General features: G+C 51.7%; 1 protein-coding gene across 3 annotated transcripts in view; it reads left to right on the plus strand.

Moving 5' to 3' along the window:
• The window catches only part of CAMK2A (calcium/calmodulin dependent protein kinase II alpha), a 75,525-nt gene that overhangs the window by 30,710 nt on the left and 20,247 nt on the right, over nucleotides 1–24,568 (plus strand). For all 3 annotated transcript variants that reach the window (XM_037907427.2, XM_007071495.4, XM_043520927.1), the window contains exons 3-12: nucleotides 1,007–1,066; nucleotides 8,782–8,836; nucleotides 10,502–10,567; nucleotides 12,259–12,331; nucleotides 14,283–14,385; nucleotides 16,186–16,269; nucleotides 17,242–17,336; nucleotides 18,148–18,270; nucleotides 20,359–20,442; nucleotides 22,282–22,324. In XM_037907427.2, the coding sequence (XP_037763355.1) occupies nucleotides 1,007–1,066; nucleotides 8,782–8,836; nucleotides 10,502–10,567; nucleotides 12,259–12,331; nucleotides 14,283–14,385; nucleotides 16,186–16,269; nucleotides 17,242–17,336; nucleotides 18,148–18,270; nucleotides 20,359–20,442; nucleotides 22,282–22,324 (786 nt within the window). The remainder of the gene's footprint in view (nucleotides 1–1,006; nucleotides 1,067–8,781; nucleotides 8,837–10,501; nucleotides 10,568–12,258; nucleotides 12,332–14,282; nucleotides 14,386–16,185; nucleotides 16,270–17,241; nucleotides 17,337–18,147; nucleotides 18,271–20,358; nucleotides 20,443–22,281; nucleotides 22,325–24,568) is intronic.

The following is a 24,568-nucleotide window of genomic DNA, read 5'->3' on the forward strand; positions in this document are numbered from 1 at the left end:
ACAGAGCTACCAAGGATGCACCAGCCTGGGGCTGCAGGACCAAAGCAGGACTTTCCCTGCAATTGCTCCTCCGGGCTGCTGCAGGCTGCTGTGGTGCTGGGCTCCAGAACTGAGAGCAGAGAGTCTCACCTATGCTGGCACCCAGGTAGTGAGGAGGGGAAGGAGGAGGCAGCCTGATTCAAATGCAGGGGGGACAAGAGCTGGATGGGGAGGGAGGTGGGGTCTGGGAGTTGGGTGGGGGCTGGGATGGTCTCAGCAAGGAGACTGGGACTGGAAGCCAGGGTGGGAAATGGCAGGGGGGGGGGACTCGGAGCCAGTCTTGGGGATGGGGTGGGAATTAGATCAGATGAGAAGCTGGGACTGAGACTGGTGAGGATACCGGAACTGGGAATGGGGAATGCAAAACTGAGATCTGATGGGGAGCCTGGAATGGGGACGACTGGGGCTGGCTGGGGAAGGAGAGAGGGACGAGGAACCTGAGGACCTGGGCGGAGACGGGTAACCGTGATGGGTGGACAAGGAGCTCAGTGTGTGAGACTGGGATTAGCTAGGAAAGGAAACTGGGATGAGAAGCCATGGGGAGAGACTGGGGCAAGGAGCCTGGGGCAGAGACAGGCTGGTGGGGACAGAGGGAGAAGGCTGTCCATGAGGAGGCATGGTAGGCCCTGTATCTCATTTAAAAGTGATACAGGGTCTTGTGAGGTTAGCCTGGGGGTGTGCTCCTCAAGGATATCCTGCTGAAATATACTTATGTCAGATCCTCTTGGTGTTGAAGAATATCCTCAACCCTGTTCCTAAAGGGTAAAAGTGACTGGTTCCCCCCAACAGCCTCCTAGAATGCTGCTGGGGTCCCCTGCATGGGCAGCATCAAGTCCCACCAGGAGCCTTTGTATTTTCTAGAGCCTGAGAGGAAGTGGAGGGGGGTTTGGCCATAGCCATGTCTCCTGATGAAGGGAACCTGCATGGCCTTTCCCTCAACCTTGACTTGTGACTTGTTTCTTTCCAGATCACCAGAAGCTGGAGCGAGAAGCTCGGATCTGCCGTCTTCTGAAGCATCCAAACATAGGTAGGGTCTTTCTCCATGCTGGGGACGTGTGTGTGTGGGGAGCGGGAACCCCTCTGCATTCCTTTCCTTTCACCCTGCACCCACCTCCACTTCCCACTGAGAGAGGCTGGACAAGCTGAGGCCTCTGTCGGTATTGAAAGGCGTACCTGAGGGGCAAAAGCCTGTTCTCCTCCCACTTGTGCTGTGCCGGTCAGGAATGGCTCCCCCGAGGTCGGTGCAACTGGAGTAGGAGACCTTTGTAAGTGACAAGAGAACAAGGTGCCAAGGGCCTTAATTCCCAGAGGCCAGCAGTCGCTCCCTATGGGACATGAACGTTCAGTGGCTGGCTCGGTGGGGTGACTTCCTCCAATGAGGTCTAAGGGTGTGATCCAAAGTCCACTGAAATCAACGGACAGCTTCCCATTGACTTTGGATCAGGCCCTGTGCATAGCACTTGGCCACATAAGGAGAAGCAGGAGCATGCCATTAAGTGGGCAGTGCTTCCATTTTTACCCCTCCCCACCTCCCACTGCCCAGGTGCTCCTTTCCTCAGGGCTCTCCAAAGGGAGAGCAGATCCCATCAGGAACCAGCAAAGGGGTGGGGGCTGTGGAGGCGGGTGACATGAAACGGGGGGTGGGGGCTTTCCCATCAAACGTCCATCTGATGGTAGCCTCCTTCAGAAAAGCTGTTCCAGGAAAACTCCTGAGCCTCTGGGAAAGACAGAAATAGGCCAGGAGAAGAGAGAGAGAGAGGGGAAAAAAACCCAGCCCCAAGCCCTGCCAGTGATGCTGATTCAATCTGTCGCTCTCCCCATTCTCCCAGAGCCCGAGCTGATGCTGGCTGTGCCAGAGGAAGATCCCCACTCAGCGGGGAACGTGGTGAGCAAGGCCCGTGGCTCTCAGGGCGGGAGCTAGGGAAAGCCTTCCCTCCCACGGGGACTCTGCCCCCAGGCAGGAGCGTCAGTGGGTTTTTGCACCATGTTGAAAAGGAAATGGCTTGCGACGCCGGGAGCAGGTGCTCCGCAACGGTATCCCCGCCAGAGGGGACCACCGTGCTGAGATGGAGCCAGCTTCCTTCCGAACTGGGGCTTCCCCCGCATGTCTAGCTGCTGCCTGGCTTTCCCTGTCCGGGCCGAGGTGAAGTCGGCCGCTGTCCGGGCGGGGAGGGCCGCTGGAATAAGCCACGCACTGAAGCGTCGGCCACAGAATGCAGAGCGCTGCAAGCCGTGGCCGGTTTGGGTTCGCGCACTCACCTGTCCGCCCCCTCCCTAGTGCCTCCCAAGGCACCTGTCTGGCAAATCACATCGTCATGCCGTGCCCACCGCAGTTCTGTGGCACACCACGGTGAGGGGGAGACAGTAAGTGGCCGCAGAAAGTCAGTCCCGTGGGTGAGCCCACGCTGACCAGACTCCATCTGCCCTGTGCTGTCTGCTCTGCCTGGAACTGCCCCCCCCCCGCGCCCCCCTTCCTCCACATGCACACACACACGGTGCCTGCTTCATAAATATTTCAGCTCATAAAGAGCCTGTCAGCTTCAATCTGTCTCAGGCAAATAGCCAGTGCAGCAGCGTCAGGTCATCTCTGCATCAGCTCGAGTCACAGACCACGCTGGACCAAGCTGTTGCCGTGACAACAGAGGCATTTGCTTCCCCTCGTTCCAGCTGGAACAACGCTCCTGGGCAAAGGGAAGGCAAACGGGAGAGGGATGAGAAGGGGCGTCAGCCAAGCAGTGCGAGAATCTGGGGGGCAGAGCAGAGAGAGGGAGGGAGGGAGGGAAAGGTGATGGCCATCGCAGCAATGCTGCCGATTTCCCTGGCATTTCGCTCCTTAACAACTAATCTTTGCCACCCTGGCATCTCCCAAGTGACACAGCCTCCAAATCTCTCCCAGGCTCTCTGGGGCTGGAAATGAGAGAGAGCGGAGCCCCCAGAGGTGGAGGGTGCTGTGCTTTTCCCTGCTCAAAGAAAGGAGTATCTTATGGGAAACCACACAAGAAAGAACAAAAGTAAAGTCTGCCTGCAAGAGCGCGGTGAACTGTCTGCTCCCTGCATGGAGCTTGCAGGACACACAGGCTGCTCTCTCCACTTCCAGGAAAGATGAAAGGTGCAGGACAGAGAAGACAAAGCCATCACAGTTATTACATAGCTGGACTCAGCACATAATGGAACAGATCAGGGCTCCTGCGTGTAAGTAGTTAGAACAGGTGATTGCCACTAGATTCACTTCCCAGCTTTAGTCACAGAGCAAGTGACCTGTGCTTCTTCATGCCTCCTCACTCCTGCCCTGTACAATGGGGATGACAATATCTGCCTCCCTCCCAGGGATGCTGGGAGGCTGGATTCATTAGAGTACTTTGAGGTCCTCCACTGGCAAGCGCCTGAGGTGTGAAAAGTGTCATTCACGCAATTAATCTGGGGGCGGGGACAAAGTAGGGTTGCCAGCTTTGGTTGGATGAATCCCTGATGATTTCATCACACGACATAATCTTTAATTAAAAATTAATCTTTAATTCCTGGAGACCCCAGGACAATCCTGGAGGGTTGGCAACCCTAGGACAAAGAGAGCGTTTTCCTGGCCCCTTTGCACAGGACAGACCACAGAGGAAGGGAAGTCTCCCCTTGCCAAAGGTTTGCTACTCTGTCCTGGGCACAGCTAGCCGGCATTCTGCGCTGAGCACCTACCTTCTGAAAACTAAAATGACCCCATGGGCATTTGTAAGAAGATGGCCAGGGAATGAGCCTGTCACTGCCAGGCAGGTATAAGTTCATACAGGAAACACAGCATTTCTCCTACTAACAGATGCAGATTCCCTTATCTCCACAAGCCACTGCCCGGCAGGGGGCATTAGTTATGGCAGGCCCGTGAGTCCTCATCTCTGGCCAATCATCATCTTCATCTTCTCCTCCTCCTCCTCCTCTTCTCTACTTCAGATCCACGACCCGTTAGCGGGGGGGAAAGTTCTGTCAAAAGCTGCCCTGAGACCAGGCATCCCTAGCAGCCCACCCCGACACCTGCAGGCTGCCCACTGCTCAGCGGGGGAGGGGGAGCACCTGCAGGCATGTCGTTTGCTGATGTCAGGGCACGGGAACCTTCCTGTAACAGGCTCCACGTGCAGGGATCAGCCCAGTCACGGGAGTAAGAAACAGTCCAAGTCAGAGCACATGGTGCACTCCCCGGTGGACAGCAAGCACCCCATAGCACAGATAATCAGTAACTGGATGGGCCAATCAGTTGAATCAGCCTCTCAACAGCATAAGCTCGAGTGGCCTCTCTAGGCCAGGCCCCACTCCCACTGAAGTGAATGGGAGTTTTAGCATTGGCTTCACAGGTCTTCCAGGCCCCCTGCATTTTGAGGGCAGTGTATGCTGCAGATTGGTCTTCACAAGTCTTGCCTCCTTTTTATTCACCACTCATCCTTGGTGTGCACTCCTGACGCGCACCGCTGGCCTTGGTGCAGGATGCGCTGGGCTGGAAAGGGTTAACAGAGCAAGATGCTAATGAAACCAATCTGGTTGCTATTTATACCCACAAGGCACTTCTCTCCCCGCCCCTCGCACCCCCACTGTTCATTGCTGCCTGGAAACTTGGGAGCACAGCTTCCCCTGACTGCAGCACAAACAGGCTAATTACCCACTGATGATCTGGAATGAACTAGAATGCTGCCGACTGGAATTAAAGAGGAGAAAGAAGAATCAATGCCATCAGGAATGCAAGGAAAGCCAGTCTGCAGTGGAGCCCAGATTCCTGGCAGAAGCCAGAGCCATGGGCTGCAGGACACTACTACCTCTCCAGGAGGGATGCACCGCAGGAGGGACTGGGGCGTTTCCACTGGGTTGGACCATCCCCTCCTGTTTTAATTAGAGATGGATCCAAAGGTCCAACGTTTGAAGCTGTTTAGGTCTAGCATGTTGCTTTGGCCCATTCTAGAGATGGGAACCAGCTGCATGACATGGATCCAGATCTCAGCTTCCCTACTGCTCAGGGGAGTCCAGATTTGAGGGTTTTATCTGACCCATCTCTAATTCTGGTAGATGTCGGAGCTCCTTCGTAAATAACAGGTCAGATCCTCCCCTACCCCTGAATAATTCTAACAGTCGTTAGTCCTCAGGGGCCACACCCATAACATGTAATTCTTTTGGATCCCACAGGAAGAGAGAGAGGCGGAAAATCCTTCTTGATGAGATGTGGGCCCCTTAGCAGGGTTCTTATTCATTCCCTGTGGCAACTTCTCACTGACATCATCCCCCATGGACAGGGCAGACTCTGCAGTTACTGGTGGTGGTCAATATCCAGGCACATAAAGCATTCCCAGGTGGCAAGCTATACCAGTTCGAACCATTGCACACATTGTGGCTAGGGGTGGCCGAGACTAGGATGGAGGCTTGAAGGAGGCTGTGGTATGTAGGTGGGCATGGGAGGCTTTAAGCCTTCATGACCCCCAGCATGGCTGCTGAACATCCCTGAGGGCAAAGCTTTGTGCAGTACTTCCGTAACCAAACCCACAGATTTGGAGCAGTTCGGAGTGGCCTGGGCCTAGGTTTGAGTGACACTGGGTGAATTTCTGGTTTGGGATGGAATCCTGGAGGAACCTGGGGGTTTCACGTGGCAGTGACCCGCACGCTGAGCAAACCAGGGCAGTGTCAGTTGAATTTCACTTTCAGGTTTTGAATTCATTCAGTTCTGAGGCCCTGTGTGAAACTCCAGGCCTCTGTTGCCGTCCAGCCCTCCGGCTGTACAGATTCCTTGGCATGGCTCCTGTCACTGACTGTTTCCCCAAGACATGCGTCGAGGATCCTCACAGGAATCGGATACCTTCTTCATGGAACAGGAGGGGATCATAGAATCATAGGACTGGCTGGGATCTTGAGAGGTCATCTAGTCCAGTCCCCTGCACTCATGGCAGAACTAAGTATTATCTAGACCATCCCTGACAGATGTTTGTCTAACCTGCTCATAAAAATCTCCAATGATGGAGATTCCATAACCTCCCTAAGCAATTTATTCCAGTGCTTAACCAACCTGACAGTTAGGAAGTTTTTTCTAATGTCAAACCTAAACTGCCCTTGCTGCAATTTAAGCCCATTGCTTCTTGTCCTATCCTCAGAGGCTAAGGAGAACATTTTTTCTCTCTCCTCCTTGTAACAACCTTTTATGTACTTGATGTTTCTCTCTTGACCCACGTGGCCATCACAGGAAGACAGAAAAGTCGTAACTGAGCGTGAGAATAACTGGATGACTGCAGGTCTCTGAGCATCGGAGGATGAATATATAAACCAGCAATGTGAAAGGGGGAAATACTAATAAATTAGACTAACAGCCACAGCTCAAATCAGCTCCACAAAAGGGACTGAGAGCAAAGACCCACTCAGGCATGACAAGCCTTTTCCTTTCTCTTCATAATTATTAATGAAAATACAACAATAAACCTCCTGGAGGACTCTGCCTCGCAGCGAGACATCAGCATTGGTGGGTCATTGTCTTCCTGGGCAGTGATGATAGTGGTGACTCAAGTCGTCCCTTTGAGAGGAGACTGAAGGTGAAAGGATGTCGAAGCAGGTGACAGCCTTCTTCTGAACACAGGCAAAAAATGACAAAGAGAACAAGTAGGTAGTGGCTTCTGAATTGCAGCTCTGTGCAATGAGCATCTAAAGAACTGAACTAATAAATACATGACTGCAGGCAAAGCAAACCCAGTCGCTGTTCCAAGAACCCCCTGACTGTTCTCCATCGGAGGTCTTGGAAGTGGCTCTCTACATGCCTTGGGGCACAGGATGGTGTGAGCACTAGTGATGTGACTGTTCATTGGGGATGTCACCTGACTGCCCAAATTGGAGGGTGTCCATTGGGGAGCATGGTCTTGGTGGGTTTGATGACTATGACTGTATACATCTGCACTGGGGCACAAGGTCATTGGAGGAGCTGAGTTGTCTGAGCACTGGTCATGGGAACATGTGCTTTCTTAACTCTAGCAATTCCTTCCTAGCCTTTCTTTATATTGTTTCCATTACAAAATGGTGCTTAAATCCCCTTTTGCTCCAAATTCTACACCCTCCAATGCATGCTCCCCATTCCCAGCAGGACCCTGGTTCACAAGCTGCAATCACCATCAGTTGTTGGATCTGCCTGCTGAGCTTTTCTTCACGTTGGTGTATTGGGGGTGATATTAACAACTGAGCATTTTACTGAATCTGGAAAATAACACTAGGAATGCAAAGAATCTGCATTCAAAATCAGAGCTGGATATAGCCTTAGGGCGTATTATCTCCCACTATTCCATTAGCCCGAGGACAGTAAACATAAAGTATGAAGAAAATTTCCATATGGGCCGAGGCCAAATTAGCTGTGATCAAAGTGCGAGTAGCTAAAACTCCACTCAATTTTAACAAGAAATGGGATTTTAAAAAACCCACATTTTTGTATAATTTTTTTCTTTTTACCCCTAGTTTCTAAAGATCATTTTCAAAAGTATTGAGACTTACCTGATCGTACTGAGACCAGGTGACAGACACACAGGCAGAAAGGGTTAAACGTATTGTATGTACAGTCTAAATGTCACTAGAATAAGGTGTAGGGTCCTGGGACATAGGGGACTGTGAATCAAAACAACCAGGGCCAAATTACGCTCGTATTTTCACTGGTGCAACTGTATTGGGGTTGCTTCTAATTCTATCTATCTATCTAATCACCTTATTTCTGTGCCATCTCCATCAACGTAGTATTGGAATGCCAAACTTTGTAACTGAGAGCAGAATTGACCCTCAAGACTCTGAATTAAGGAAGAGGTGAGCCGTTTCTTGAGTGCATTCAGTCTGACTAGAGTTCTGCACAGAACAATATTACAAAACAGAGCTTAATTTATAATGCAAGAGGTGCCGGGGCTCAGCCCTGACAAGCCCTGGCACAAATTAAGCACTGCTACAAAAGCATTGTGTCCCTACACACCCTGAATCGTGTGTAGCACTTGGAATGGATTCCTCAGGAACAGCCACTAGCCCAGAGCCCAAGCTCCTGGAAGCAGACAGGAGAGGCTATTCTTTGGACATTACAATAGGGTGCTGCTCTTTCCATTCCAGGTCTCTGGTCAAAGAACAGTACTGGTGAGGAGAGGGGGGATGTTTAATAAGAAAGGGTTCCCATGGCTGCTCCTAGACAACCCCACCATATGGTCCACCTGGGCCTCCCAGGAGAAAGGGAAGTCACAGAGGAAAAACATTATATTCCCGGCAGCAGAGAAACCCTGTCTGCAAGAATGCTGCCTTGGCAGGGCTCCCTTTGCAGTCCAGCATTCCTCTTGATTAAACCACCCTAATCCTGGGAATTAGAGAAGTGTGTGTGAGTGCGTGTGTGGCTGAAATACTGCTCGATGCCCAAGATAACCAAGCAGCTGCCCAGGGCCTTAGCCAAGGACGAGCACTATGTGCTGTCCACAGACAGCTCCTTGCTTTGCAAATGACCTTGAACCCGTGCACCTCCTGGGGCTGGGAGAATCACTGTTGTGTGAGGGACACTGGTAAGGCCGTGAGAGCACCGCTTAGCTGTTGCAATAGTGAGCAGCACGAGGCAGTGGAAGGCTGTCGGAGGAAAACGCTCCGGGTTATGGGGCTCCCCTGCTGTTCCTCTGCCATCCCCTGGGGAACTCTTGCTGCTAAAGGGAAACGGGAGCATACGGGAACGAGAGAAGTCTGTGAGTATGAAGGACGTTGTGGTTGATAACTGTCCTTTTGTCTCCACGGCAGTGAGGCTGCATGACAGCATCTCCGAGGAGGGCCACCACTACCTGATATTTGACCTGTAAGTAATGGTGATCGTTGCGTTTCATCCTCCGCCCCAAGGGCCAGGTTATTCCGCCACCATGCAAAGCCATCGCACCCCTGACTCCTGCCCAGGAGGGACCTCTCTCCGTGGCAGTGGCTTCAGGCCCCGCAGAGGGGAAGGCACAGAGTAACGGGGCAGGCTGGAGAGGCCCTTTTGCGCCTGCTTCCAGCTGTAGTCGAATTAGCTCTGTGTCCTATGCAGATCAGCCCTCCAGGCTTCTCAGAGCAACAATTAGCATATTTAATGCAGCCTCCCTAGAGGTCCAGATGCTACCGCTGCTCCCTGCTTGTGTCAGTGACCCTACCCTGTGCGGCAGCTTTGGTTCCTTCCCCTCGAAGACAGAGGAGCTTTGCATCCAAGTAATCGCTAAGAAGCTCTACTTTGCGTGGTGCATCCCCCCCACCCCTTGCCCTCCTCTCCCCTGCCTGGTTGCTCTTGGCTGTTCCCCTCCCTTGCAGTCCAGGGAAGGACTGGAACTCTGATGGGTTTGCTGGAAGCAGGGGGCGGGTCCTTTCCAGAGCACGCGGAAAGTGCAGAGCGTAATTTAATGAGAGCTGGAAGGGTATAAAGATCTGGGCCTGTCCGGAAGCATGTGTGGATGCACAGATTTTAGGGCCAGGTGGGACCATTTTGATCATCTGATCTGATCTCTTCCCAAAGACCCCCTTCATTCTCTGATCCTTCTGGGGTGGGGGACAGGATGGCTCAGAGGCCAGCCCCTTCCCGCTCCAAATCAGCAGATCCGAGACAGCCCGTCTGATGGCTGCTTGGTGGCCTCCTCTGAGAAAGGATCTGGTGAGCTCTGTCCAGCTCCGCCAGACTGCTGGGCTCTCGCTGGCCGTTCCAGGTGCCTGGCTGAGAGCTGCGTTGCAATGGGAAACGAACCACCCTCCCACCCTTGCAGACGGCTTGAAAGGACGTAACATCAAGCAAAGAGAGCCCTGGTCTTTGGGAACCCGTTAGCCCTTCAAGGATGGAAAGTGCTGCCAGGTTTAAGTGGTGTTATGCTGAAATCGCTGGAACTTCAGGACATCCTGCTATGTACAGGAGCACAGCAGGTGCATGTGGGTTAGATGAGTCTAGTACTTTTGGTGGCATGGAACTGGTTCAATTTCCCAGCACGCTCTCCTCCAGTCACAGGATCCATTTCTCGGATGCTGCTCCCCCCATAGGTGGGAAGAAAGCACTGATCAGCTGGGAGAAATGAATTAGCTGCAGCCATTCCTCCATCTTTCTCTCCCCAGTCCCTCCAAGCTCAAACATATCAGCACAGGTTTCAGAGCAGCAGCCGTGTTAGTCTGTATTCGCAGAAAGGAAAGGAGGACTTGAGGCACCTTAGAGACTAGCACACCAGCTCCTGAACCCAGGATCCACCCTTGGGACAGGGGTTAAAATGGGAATTCAGTTCTCTTGTTGCCTGGAAAAAAAATTACCAGGTGCCTAAGGCCTGTCACCTACCAGTTCCACGCACCCCTTCACCCCCAGCCACACTCGCCCCGGCTCACTCTCTGCTGAGCTGCTTGTCCAGTTGTGTTTCGATTCTTTCCACGGGCCAGATTGCCAGCTGGTATACATCCGCGCAGCTCGGTGGCATGTAGAGCTTCCCGAGCTGACATTCTCCTTTATCTGTTTCATTCACAGTGTCACGGGTGGGGAGCTGTTCGAGGACATTGTGGCCAGAGAATACTACAGTGAAGCAGATGCCAGGTGAGGATGGAAACATACCAAATATGATCCTGCAAGGCTTGGCAGCTGTATCCAGACAGGCAAGGGAAGGGCAGAGTTGCCCAGCCCTCACCACGAGCTTGAAGTCTGTCCTCAGCCAAGGACTCCTGTATTTATTTTATTTACAGTATCAGAACATCAGTTTCCTCCACACTGTATACTGATTTTATAGCAGCGCTCCGAGATCTGCTGCTCTTGCTTTTCCACGCGATGTGACACTGCAGGTGGCTTATTCTAGCCAACTCATTTTCCATGCCAAGGGTTCTCTGCGTAACCACACTGCCGATTTTCCAAAGTCAAACCCGGGCCGCTGTAAGTGAATACAGACAGGCACTCCCCTTGCCCCAGATTATAATGCAGTTAGTGTCCGACCTACCTGCCTGACTGGTAGCCGCTGGACTGCCCCGCTCCTCAGTCACCAATGTGTGGGATAAGAGAGGCCAGTAGCATACTGGCATCCCAGTCAAGGAGGTCTGGGTGCCAGTACCTTGTGGAGTCCTAGGAAGATACGGTAGAGATAATTAAATTCTTGACATTTACCAGTTGCAATAGTTATTTTTATGTATTTAAAGGTGTATTGATGGCATTCATCAATGGTGTATTGGAGCACCTTGCAAATATTAATGAATTAAACCTCAGAGCAGCCCTGAGAGGAAGGGAAACATTAGCTTCATTTTACTCAGGCATGGAAAGATGAGGTGACTTGCTCAAGGCCCCACAGGAAGTCTGTGGTAGATCTTTGAATAGAACCCATGTCTCCGGTGCCGTTAACCACCAACAATCCTTCCTCTCTTTACCTGTGTCTAGCCCATCCCAAACACTGGGAATAATACTGAGCTTCAGGTAAACATAGCCATGCAGTAAACTTCCGATTCAAGGCTCCTGCATGAAAACATTCTCTTTATTTCCTTGTTTGGAATGAGCTTTTTATTGAGTGTTCTGCGTGCACTGAATACGCTTATAACCAATCCACCTATTAATACCCTGCAAAAATGTAAATCAAGACCTTTCGTTTTGCAGACAAATGCTTTGTGATCAAAGTTATAATCCCCTCTTGGCACCTGGAATTTCTTTTTCTTTCTTCCTCATGCATACAACAGAGTGTGCGTGATTTAATGAGCTGTATATAACAAATGGATCTGATGAGACCTACAAGCATAAGTCAGGACTAGGGAAATGGGGCTGGAATTACCATAAGCTTTATGTCTTATGAGTTCTTCTGCTCTGCTTGATGTTATCGCACAAACTCAGGCTGGCGTCCTGGTTTCACCAACTGCCATTATCAAGTTCTCCATGCAGCCGCTCACATTGTTTCTACGGGAATTGTTTGGATTGTTTTAGCTCATTACCTCTGACAACCATGAGAGTTCCTAAGGTAACCTGTGTGCTCCTTTTGTGTTATTCACTAAGTCTGGCTGAATGATTCAGTGACCCCCAACTGGGAGTTTTATTGGCAATCAGGTTTTGATTGTTCTACCTTTCTCCATGGAGCACTTACCTGGGACTCTGTAGAGCGAGATTCTGAGCCATGCTGTATGGCTGCTAGTGGGAAAAGGGATGGGGAGTGTGGGAAGTGATGAAAAGAGATAAAAGTGAAGGGAAACTCCTAAGGAAGCCCTATCTCTGCCGCTCTCCCAGAGCACAGATGTGACTTGTATGATTTCTCTCTCCAGCCACTGCATTCAGCAGATCCTGGAAGCTGTCCTGCATTGCCACCAGATGGGCGTGGTGCACCGGGACCTAAAGGTAAGAGCTGTGGTGAGACTCCCTACACGTATACATGTAATGGCCAGTGCTTCCAGGATATAACATCATAAAGAGAGAGATGGCCCTAGAACCCTTGTGCTGTAACCTTCTCTGCGGAGGTCTGGTGCCCCTGTAACATTGTGAGAAGAATGACTTGTGGGAGCTACCAAAAGCCAAGGATACAAAGCAAAGTCAGGCCTTCAGGAGGCATCACTGACTTCATGACTTTCAAGCGTGAAGGGAACAATGAGGAGGTCCCTTGTCAGGCCAACTTTTCCTTCCAGAAGGATGCAGCTGGTCTGCTTAAAAAAGCCTTTCTCCTGCTCTGGAGGGAGCAAGATCAGCCCCAGAGGAAGACATGGGTAGGTTTGGAGGGAGTGCTTCATGGTGGCGATTGGTGGGGGCTCCGTGGAGACCTATTCAGTCCCCTGTGGCTGGAAGATTGGTAAGTGACTGTGAGGCTTCAGGTCCCCACCTGGGCCTCCTCAAACCCGTCCTCCAGTTCAGGGGAGAAAAATGACCCATGGTCTCATGTCATCTGAAACAGGAAGTTCTTTAGGGCTTGATTATCCTAGTATAGTCTTGGAGCCCGAAAACCCCAGCTGTCCCATAGAGGGAATTCAATTCAGTAACACTGAGCTCCTGCAGCAGAGACCCTCCCTTCCTGCAGGCCAGGAGGGATTTTAAGGCTCTGGCTTAATACATGCTGGTCTATAATGTTCTCTCACTGGAGAGAGCTCTTCTCAGATCGGCCCAGCAGCCTCTCCTGTAAGGGAAAGCTCATCCCACCTCTTCCTCTCAAAATGCCTCCCTAATTCAGGCCCAAATGCTGGAGGAGTGTGACTCCCAAGTCTGAACCAGTGTCGTCTCTCCCTACAAAGACACCAATAACTCTGGTAGTACCTGGGAATCAATCAGTGCTGTCATCAGTTTGTTCACCCGCACTTTGTCTGGGGATTATTGAGCCAGCTGCCCTGATTCCAGGCTGGCTAATGCAGTCGAAAGAGCAGAACTAGACTATCACTCTCCCTAATAGATGTAATAACATTGCCACTGAATGGGAGCTCGGAGTCGGGCGCCTCAGCGGAGGTGGAAACCGGATTCATGTGTCTTCATCATCCCTAACATAGGGAGTGATGGAGCCCGAACAGCAGCCACCAACCCTATTAATAAGGACATAAGCACTGAGGGCTTTACTGGCCAAGACACCTCTTGTTTCTATGAGAGAAAAAGAGATCAGGGCGAGCTGTCCGTGAGGGAACCTCTGATCTGTAACACACATGATTGTTTCCCCTTCCCTGAAGAAGCAAGGGGCCAAATTCAGCAAGTAGTCCGAGGGAGCCTAAGCTGGTCTAGGTTACTCCTCCTTTCAGCCATGCAGACTTGAATGTTCCACTCCCTTAGACTCTCTTAGACTCACATCCACTTACCACTGGTAACGTAACCTCCCCATCTACACATGACCCCTGAATTTGGCCCACTGAGTCTGTGTAAGGCAATGTAAGCTAGTGTACCTGTAGCTCACAGGCCCAGGGGCTGGAAGAGAGGAATGCAGCAGGAAAAGCAACTAACAGGAGGCTGTCAGAAGGAAATGGTGGCAGGCTACCCACTTATTCTAACTTACATCTTCCTCCAGCTCCTCCAGGTCTGCTCCCTTCTATGTCACACAGTGGGGCGGAATAGTTTTAAGGGCATCTCACTGTGTCTAGGGCTGTCTAAGTATAACACAGCAACCCCCTGGGCTTCTCCGTTAAATGTCTCCCAGCTGGCGTCTGATGGGGGACAGTCCCATACCCTGAATCCGGACTGGGAGTTCTGCTGGCCATAGCCATTCCCATGGCCAGTCAGAGAGAGCCCTAGGAAAGGGGTCCTGCTTGGGCCCCCGTTGTTTGAATACAGTGTCAGGAGGTTGTTTTTTCTTTTGCTCTCTATCCCTTGCTTCCTCCTGTAGCCAGAGAACCTGCTGCTGGCATCCAAACTGAAGGGAGCTGCGGTCAAGCTGGCAGACTTCGGCCTAGCCATTGAGGTGGAAGCGGATCAGCAGGCTTGGTTTGGTGAGTGGAAATGGTCGGGTGGGGGATTGAGGAGGGATCATTCTGCATTTCCTGTTTCTATGTGTGTGGCTAAACAGCTCCCCTTCCCCCCACTGTCCAGGAATGTTTTATTAATGTCACGAGCAACGCGGGTACCTTGAATATTTATCCCTGAATCTAAGCAAAGGGTTAAAAAATTTCCACTGAGCTCCCAAGGCAAAGCCGGGCCAGCAGGGATGGGGGAGGGTGTGGAACCTTGACAACAGCTACATGGCAACTAGTTTCTTGCAAAGCAGCTGTTTTGGCAGCCTTCATGGCTCCAAGGTGAAACCACCCTACTGTGCACTTGGGATAACCCATTTTATTCCATTGGGAAAATACACCCTTGGGTCCCAGAGGTGCTCAGGCAAGATATAAGCCAAGTAACTGAATGGGGATTCAATGAATGGATGTGAAGAGCTGGAACTTGAGTCATGGAGCTACTATAAGGGTATGATGACTCCATGATGGGTTCACAGCCAGTGTCCCCTCCGCTGTGCTCCCAGTCCACCGGTGGCTTACACCATGTTGAAGTCGCTGAGTGCCTCTTCGCTGCACTGCTGCAGTCCCCGTATACTTCCGTCTTCCAGGACAATTGGGAAAGGATGTGTAAAACTGGTCTTCTGGACAACGCTTGAAACCCAATGAGGCCTCAGTAATAGCGGTGGGCTACATGCTCACCAGGAGAGGGTGTCACATACATCTTCATAAGCAAACCTGCCAACGTAGAGATGAATACAAAGGGAGAAGGCAGGTGTAGGATGCCAACCCAAGACTTCTTTCCTAATGCTGTGCCAGAATCCGGCTCAGCAGGCTGGCTCCGTGCCTTGCATGACTCATTTTCCTATCCTTCCTTAACCCATCTGATTAGCTGCTAATAGGCCAGGACTTCCTAACCACAGGCCAGATTGGTTTTTCAGTTACACCAGTGTCAATCTGGAGTAACTGCGCCCACGTCAATGCAGTTGGCTCATTGGATTGAAACCCATATAACTTAAAGCAGAATCTGACCCAGTGCACTCACAGCCCCGCATGAACAGGCACTGAACTCTGAGGACCTGTAATCAGATCATGCGAGCGAGGGCCCTCTGGATGGCCAATTATCTTTGTTACGGCCATTCTCAATGGACTAACTGCGGCAGAAGACCAAGTCACACGTTTGTCTCGCAGTCGGCTCTTGGGAGCTCCATACTTCCTGGCGAGTGCTGACATCACTGGGTGTAGTCTGGGTTTGGTTCCATAGGTGCCGACTCCGTGGGTGCTCCGGGGCTGGGGCGCCGACTCCATGGGTGCTCCGGGGCTGGGGCGCCAACTCCATGGGTGCTCCGGGGCTGGAGCACCCACGGGGGAAAAAAAAGGATGCTCAGCACCCACCAGCAGCCCCGCAGATCTGTGCCTGCCCCTCCCCCCCCAGCACCGCCCGCCCGCTGCCGATCAGCTGTTCAGCGGCGTGCAGGAGGCGCTGGGGGGAAGCGGGAGGAGTGGGGGACAGCGTGTGGAACAGGGTGGGAAGTGGTGGGGCAGGGCGGGGGCGGGAAGAGGCAGGGTGGAGGCTTGGGGGAAGGGATGGAGTGGGGATGGGGCTGGGATGGAGTGAGGGTGGGGCGGGGGTGGGGGCTTGGGGGAAGGGATGGAGTGGGGATGGGGCTGGGATGGAGTGAGGGTGGGGCGGGGGTGGGGGCTTGGGGGAAGGGATGGAGTGGGGGCAGGGCGGGGGGGGAGCGGGGGGGTCGAGCACCCCCTGGGGACTGAGGAAGTCGGTGCCTTTGTTTGGTTTGTTAGGTTTTGCAGGCACACCAGGGTACCTTTCTCCAGAAGTGCTCCGGAAGGATCCCTATGGCAAAGCTGTGGACCTGTGGGCGTGTGGTAAGTCAGACTGAGGTGAGCAAACAGGACAGGTACGTCTGGGAGAAGGAAGAAGCAGCCAAGCGTCTCATTTCCCACATTCTGTGCCACACCCACCAGCGTATCAGAGACGTGTATATTTCAGCGTGCTCATTCTGAAGCTGCGGGGGCCAGGGCGGCCTCTATCAGAGTGTGCCCCTGCCGTTCTGTAGGCCACATCTTCCCTGCCCATGAGCCATCGCTCCTAGCACCCGACGGCACCGCTGTACGGTTAGTTTAAGTCGTGAACAGCTACGTTCTTCTGAACATTAAACCACCAGTGAAGCTCGAGCGGCCCTGTGTTAGCAACGTGTGATGCTGGCTTTCCAGGCCACCCATGTCACGAGAGAGCCCACTGCTCAGGAATAGGCTGCTCTCCAGCAGTGACTCCTTTCCTTGCAGACCAACTCTGAAAATGCCGCCGGGTGGCAGTTTTCTCCATAATGCCAGCACTTCGTGAAAAGCCAGCGCTCTCCCTGGGACGTGCCAGTGGCCTGTGAGGCCAAACCCAGTGGGCCTCATGTATCTGGAGCACAATGCGCCAGTGACCCAGTTAATTAAAAGTTTCACCTTCAAATTGATTTCACGGCGCAGGCACGTGGAGAGGCACTGCTCTCCGTCTGGGCTTCCAGAATGTCGCATGGCGCAGATTGAAACAGATTTCTCTTCTTTTCAAGGAGGCCCGTGCACAGTGTGGGCCTACATCTCTGTGCACAAATTTGCATGCACAGGCATCATGACTGTGTGTGTGTGTGAGAATGTCAGCCGGAAATTGGGTAGGCGACTGAGCCCTACTTAATAAAAATCTACCCTCACCTCTAACTTCTTTTCCCTGATTTAGACCAACACAGAACTTGGGCCCATACAGATCTCCTAAGTCAGTGATCTAAACTCTCTCCCACCTCCGCCTGATGGAGGTTGATAATAATATGCTCCTATCCCTCTCTTGTACAGGAGTCATTCTCTATATTCTGTTGGTTGGGTATCCTCCCTTTTGGGATGAGGATCAGCACCGACTCTACCAGCAGATCAAAGCCGGGGCCTATGATGTGAGTAGCTTTGTTTTTCTCTCCTCTCCACTCGTCTCTCTCACACGCTTCTCCTCCTCTCTCCGGCACCCATCTGGCCTCCAAGTCATCACTTTGACTCTTTATACAAATAGGACCAGTAGCTGAGACCCGTTGCTGGCTTGAAGGAAACCAACAGCACCGTTCCTTCTGTGCTTGTGAATGGCCATGGGGAAGACCATATCCACCAATCACCAACACACCTATTCAAGGCCGTGGGGAGGAAGGTGTGCGGTTTGGTTTCCCCTGAGGAAACAGCACAACACCAAAAGGCTAGGGCAGCTGTGGGGCAGCTTGGACAGATCTTCCTCCGGAGTCTTTCTTGGAGCCGTTGCTGCTCCAGAAGTGTCTGTTGGGGACAGTTACGGACACTCTAGCTGACGCTGGGGTCATCAGCTCAAAGCTCGGAGTCTTTTCTGCCTCAGCCCTCCCCACCTGAGCCAAAGGAGAATTCCCATGCGACAGAGCAGCGCTAGAGTTGATATTCTCTTTGTAAGCTGCTACTCCAGGCTACAGTGGGGAAAACGACAGTGGGTCTGATCCTCTCCAGTAGAGGATAGACTTTCTCCTAGTGTCCACTGTTCCAGGCGTCGCTCTCCCTGAGCTGGCAGAAATAACCGTTCACTCTCCCTTTGGCCAAAACCCACCACAGCCTCCCAGCATGAGAAGAGGCTCATCCTTTTGTAAGAGGAGTGTGCGGGAATGAGCCAAACTTTATCTGGGGGGCTGGGCAGCAGCAGAAATGCCCCTGATGCCATTGCTGATAGCACGCTCACAGCCTTTGCCTTTGCAGTTCCCTTCGCCCGAGTGGGATACTGTCACTCCTGAAGCAAAAGACCTCATCAACAAGATGTTAACGATCAACCCATCCAAGCGTATCACGGCAGCAGAGGCTCTGAAGCATCCCTGGATATCGGTAAGCGTGGCGTACAGGGTGGGCTACTCAGGGCGCTAGCCAGACACCCGAAGGACAGGCAGCTTAGCATGCAGCTGGGAGATGTGGCCTGTTCTGTGATGCGGGAACATTTCTGTTAAGGATGAAGGTCCAGAAACCGGGACGTTTTATGCAAATGATGAGGCACCTCACTTTGCATATTGGTGAATAGGCATCGCTTTGGGTGTGGCCTGTCTATCTGTTGCGTAATGAAATCCTCCTCCCAGGCCTCGCTCCTCTGATACAGCGACAGACATTTCTCTAAATCAGCACGAGACATTTAGGTGTCGTTAAGCCTTAGTGCAAGTGAAGCATTAATATGAACTCACATTAAATGCTTGAGCCCAGACAGGCTGGTGATGGGAGGAAATGTGCCATCTTAGCCAAACCAAGAAAAATGCTGTGAATTCATTAATGTCTCACCCCCCGCCCCCCCGTAGGGGCCTCAGGCAGCTGGAGCCCTGCTGCTCTTGGCTCCTTTGCAGGAGGGTGGTGGGAATTCCTTCTCTCTTTGAGGGGGGCTATGTCAGACTCACCTGCCCAGCTCCCTGCGAGCGTTGACCATAGAGATCATCTCTAAGCTCTGCTCTGCCATTGCTGCTCGCAGTGCCATGCCTTCCTCCTCCTCCTCCCGCTGCTGCTCCTCTTCCTCCCTGCACTGCACCTTCTGGTGTAAATGCAAACCCCAGCATGCCCTGCACTCTCCTCTGCTGTCTTCTGTTTACAGCTAGGTTTCTGATAGTCATAATATTGTCTTCACATGGCAAAAATACTATTTCTCTAGTGTCTTCTGGATCTTTAATGCTTCACCTCAGATCTGCAACATGCTCCCTTACTTCCCGGCTACAGGGCCCTATTGTGTGGGCTGTAACAACAGTTAGGGAATGTCTACAGACGAACGTAAGTTGACCTATGTTAGGTCAATTTACAGCCAGTGGTGGCTGACGTCCACACTACCCTCTTGTCAGTGGCGCGTGTCCTCACCAGGAGTGCTTCCACCAACTGAAGAGGGGTAGCGTGGGGGGCTGAGAGCCAGGGTGCTCAGCTCTGTGCAGCTCCTCGCTGGGAGTCCAGCTGCCCCCCGGTCTCTCAGCTCCCCACACCCAGCTGAGAGTGGGGGGCAGCCACCTGGGCTTCTCACCTCCCAGCCGGGAGCTGGGGGCAGCTGCCCAGGCTTCTTGCCTCCCCTGTCCCCACTGAGAGTGGGGGCAGCCAGGCTCTAGCTGCCCAGCTTTCTTGTCGATTTCACAGCTCCAGCATGGAACCCTGAAACTGATAAGACAGCCAACAGCCTGTAAGTAGATGTAAGTAACGCAGTGTCTACATAGACACTGCCTCGCCCTAACTACACCGACATAAGTCCTACACCTCTCGTGGAGGTGGAGTTATTATGTCAGTGTAGCAGGGCACTTACATCAGCGGGACAAGGCTATAGTGCGTACGCTGACCTAATTACGTCAGCGTAAGCTGCCTTACGTTGACCTAACTGTGTAGTGTAGACCAGGCCTTAGAAACAGGAAAATCCCCCAGGCAGGGGCCAGTAACAGAGCTCCTTTCCATGGCAAAGATTGTACCAAAGCCTGAGACTCACTGACACTCCTTTCATCCCATAAAAGTCTAATCAACGACCAAAGTGATAAATCGTCCGTGAACTTAGCCTCACTGCCATGTATATAGTCCATGCCTGAGACCTCTCATCACATCCCTCCACAGCAAGGGGTTGCAGTGTTAATCATCCAGACAAATCAGTCAGCCCAGGGCATAGCTAAACTCTCTGCAAGCTAATTTACAGCCCACTGCACAGCAGAACGAGGAACAAATGAACAAAGAGGGTGGCTAACTCACGCTACCCATTAAAGTTTTATCTGCTGCTCCCAGAGAGGCCCACGCAGCTGCATGCAGCAATGGCCGTCTGCCTCAGCCAGGAGAGCCAGACTGCATGCATGTGTGTATGTGAGAGCAACAGAGTGTGTGTATACATGTGTGCCCTTCCCCAGGTCCTCAGGTCTCCAGGTTTCTCCCCTCCCTCCTTCCCTCCACTACTGAGCGGGCTCTCCTTCTCTCTTCTAGCACCGCTCCACCGTGGCGTCATGCATGCACAGACAAGAGACAGTGGACTGCCTGAAGAAGTTCAACGCCAGAAGAAAGCTAAAGGTAATTCGCAGGGCCCATCCCCGCCGCCCAGGTACCTTTGGGAACCAGTTGGGAAATGCACGATGAGTTTGTTTTCCTGAACAGGAGATGTGTCACCGGGTGGGAGTCCGTGTTATTCTGTGAGTTTGGATTTCAGGGGAGCCAGACTGGCCAGGGAAAGGAGAGGCTGAGCTGAGGGGCTGAACATTAAAAATCAGGCACAAAAGGATGTCTGACCAGGGTTGCTAGTTATTTTGAGGAAGTCATCTGTTGGGTGTGTTGCAAGCAAGTTGGGAAATCCGTATTCCCACCTGGGGTAGGAACGGTGATAGGCATATATAGAGCACCTTTCAGCCACAGGGATGCCAAAGCTGAACAGTGCTCCAGGGTGTCTACATCTGCCACTAGGGGGCAGCCCTTTTAATGGTGTATGGCAGTGCTACCCACCACAGCAGGGGAATTATAGGTAGGCAAAATACTGAAGTAAAGATGTCACCCAGTGGTTGGGGCTAACACCTCAATATACTTACAAAAAGTGCTATTGGATCTCGAGGGATCGGAAGGAGTCAGAACTTTGATTTTCCATACTGGGAAGAATATTGAGTCATTAACACCAACTTCCAGCAGCGTATTACTGTTCATAGAATCAGAGAAGATTAGGGTTGGAAGAGACCTCAGGAGGTCATCTAGTCCAACCCCCTGCTCAAAGCAGGACCAATCCCCAACTAAATCATCCCAGCCAGGGATTTGTCAAGACAGGCGTCTGTTTCATGGGGGTCTCCAATCTAAGCATTATCCTGGGAGGGCTGATGGCTTTGCAGCACAAAGTAGGTGGCTCCAGACTGGTAACAAGATTGTCAAGAAAAGAAACTGGCAATAATCTATATTTACTGTTCATCTCAGCAAGTAATCAGATTAGTTCAGGTCTACACTTCTAAGTAGTAATCCGTTACTGTAACTAATTACTCAAATCTCATTATATGCTACTTGACTAGCTAGAGGAGTCGACTGGAAAACGGAAAACATTTCTGGTGAACATTTTTGCAGTACTTTTTTTTCCTGTTTTTGGTCAAAGTTTAGTTTTGATGGCAATTCCCTCCCCCAGCTGTAATTAGTATAAGAAGTTACTTTAATAGCATTGAACCTGATTCTGACCTCTGCTACACCCATTTCAATCTGGAGTAATTCCACTTGTTACAATTTACACAGACTAATCTGAAATCAGAGTATGGCCCTGCATGTCTGATACTCCTTTTAATCCTACGGGTATAGGCAGTTTAGTGGCCTGCAGTGGAAACCCTGGGACTGTGGTTAGGGAGGCAGGTACAGGAGAATAAGCTGTTATTGAGAAGTAAAAGTGTGTGTTACTGGAGTGAGCAGAGTTCTGGCGTTTTGGCCATTTTCACTCTGGCAGAATCTCAGAAAGGCAGATGATGTGGGGGGAATTTCTGAGAGAAATCTCAAGATAAGGAAACTTCCCAGAAACTTCCAATAGAAATCTCTCTGCTGGTCTGGTCCCGATGCCTTTGGAACACAGGGCCAGAGAAATGATGCCATTGCATGGCACATAAAAAGCCCCAGGGGAGAGATCTAGATGGTCTTCGCAAGAAGGTTGTAAATCATCCTGTCCCTCCCATTACCATCCAGAGACTCGGATTGTAGGACCCCTACCCAGGACCTGTTTCTACAAACTGGTTTCTGTTTCTGTTAATATCATCTCTGGACTCCATTCATGCAATCTCCCACCAGCTCCACCTGGTTCTGTTTTCCACCGGATACCTTTGAATAGAAGGACAAACAGATGGACCTGACTCTGAGCACAGTGATCTCTCTTTCCTTTCTGCCTTTTGTGTATTTCAGGGAGCTATTCTCACTACGATGCTGGCAACCCGGAATTTCTCTGGTAGGTGTTGTCTTGGCACCTCACGCTCTTTACTCGGTTGCTTTGCATTTATTGTATACACTGGGTTTCGGGTGCTAGGTGGGAGCTGATTTGTACTCACAAAAGCCAGCCAAACCCAGAAACCTTACTGGTAAAGACTGGCCCCTCTGCATTTACACCGTCCATGTCCTTGTGGGAGCTGAACACGCATGCTGCGTGTTCATAATAGATGTCATTCTGGGAAGCACCACCAGGCTGGCAGTGGGGAAGGTGACCTGGAGAAGGGAAGCGGGAGAGATGTATGTCCAAGGGGAGTGGAATTGAGGGCGTGGGAAATCATAGTTCCTGGAGATTTGGTCCTGAAGGGCTTTCTATGCATTTGCTTACTCACAGTTACCGGGCAGCTATGTTCACATCCTGGAGAGGTGCTGGGGCGGAGAATGTGCAGCCTCTTGTTTCACAGTTCTGTGGCGAGTGGCTGGTGCTCAGATTCAGCCCAGAGGGGAAAGCTCCTGTCACTGTAATAACCCCTCCCGCGGCCATGCCAGGACGGGCCCCAAGGAGAGCAGAAGGAAAGAGAAAAAGCCTTTCGGGAAGGGTCCTAGGTTCAGCCTCTATCTAGGTTGTGAATAATGAGAGGCAGATATTGCCCAAGTCATGTGGGCCTCTCTGCAGACATCAATACAAAGACGTGGAACCTAATCATGTAAAGTGCCCCCAGTAAATTCCCCTTCCATCGAGGGTCCTCTGGGACGGGAACTGCAATCCCAAGGGCCTCAGGTGCAAATGGCTGGCCCTGAAAGAGAGGGCCCTGCGGTGAGGGGGAGAACACCACTCTACCCATCATGGCATGCGAGCTATTAGGTTGTTTTCCCTGAAGGCTGATCTTGGAGTGCAGCCCTACCCCGCTCTGTGTGGGGGAGGGTGTTAGAGAGTCATGGAAAAATTGCCTTGAAGCCCTTTGGAAGCCGTCCAGGTACGGTCAGAACTAGACCGCAGCAGCCACCGGAGGCTGGAGTCTCTGTCTGTTTCCCTCCTTTCTTTTTCTGCCTTTTCTTCTCTCCCTCTCTAGGGGAGAGTCCTGTGGTCAGAGTTTCAAGAAGGGTTCAAGCTACTGGGAAGTCTGGTCTGTGCCCAAAGGCTCCACCTCCTTCCCTTACTCCCAGGTGTTACAACACAGCTAGCACACACAAGCAGACAAGAAGGGAGTTGGGGAGGGGTTTTTGTAGCACACTGTCTACTCCTGTGGGATGCACAGACATAACTAGCTAGCATCTTCTCTCAAAGCGCCTGTCTCATGGGGTATTTAGCAGACTTAAAGCAAACCCTACAGGTGAGAATTCACATAAAGGAATCATGAATTCCCAGATGATTCCTGAGCCTGGTACCCAACGAGATCTCACACGAGTCTGAACCTCGACCCTCAAACTGGGATTGAAAGCATCCCCTCTCCAACACAGGCCCCTGCAGCTCCCTGTTGCAACCTGCTCAGAGCCCAAGCGGAAAAGGCGGAGGAGGGCACTGGTACTTAATGTGCGGGGCTGTAGGCCTGGCCTGGCTGTGTCCCCCAGAGTGGGGCGAGTCTCTGACCTCAGGGGCCCAGCCAGCCTAGAAAAGGGGTTGGTGAGATTTGTTGTGGCCACAGGTGTGTTTTGACCTGGACCAGTCTCAGGTTTGTTCCACACTCATTCAATATGAAGCAAAAAAAAAAAATCTCTGTTAGGAAAACAAGGTATTGGTGACGGTAAACCAGGTGACCACTTCTCCGTGCTAGACTGTAAACTCTTCCAGGCAAGGGACCTCTTCATTCTCCATCTCAGACAGTGCGGAGGTCATTGTAGCTGATTATTAGCAGGATTGTCATTTGAAAAGACACTTAATTTTGGAAAATTGCTAACGGGTGGGTAGGGATCACAAAGAGTTTTCTGATCTATTAGTGTTCTTGTTTGATCATTTTTTAGCTACATAGCACCCAAAGCATGCTTGGGGCTTTAAAGACAATTAGAAGACACAGCTCCTACCCCAAAGTCTTGACAATCTAAATAGCATTGCAGATTAGCTTTCGCTAATCACCTGTGTTCTGGGAAGACCCTAAAAACATACCTGGAGCTAATCTGTGTTTTTGAAGGCCTGTGAAGGGGCAATTGCATGAACCTGATGTGGGCTGTGAAAGCCCCTGGGGCGTAATGCTGAGTCCCAGCCTCTGCAGCTGCTGGGAGTGGCCAGGGGGCATTTTAACTTTCTTTTTTAAAGTCCTAACAAAGT

Source organism: Chelonia mydas, chromosome 8 (genome assembly GCF_015237465.2).
Source record: "Chelonia mydas isolate rCheMyd1 chromosome 8, rCheMyd1.pri.v2, whole genome shotgun sequence".
Taxonomy (NCBI): Eukaryota; Metazoa; Chordata; order Testudines; family Cheloniidae; genus Chelonia; species Chelonia mydas.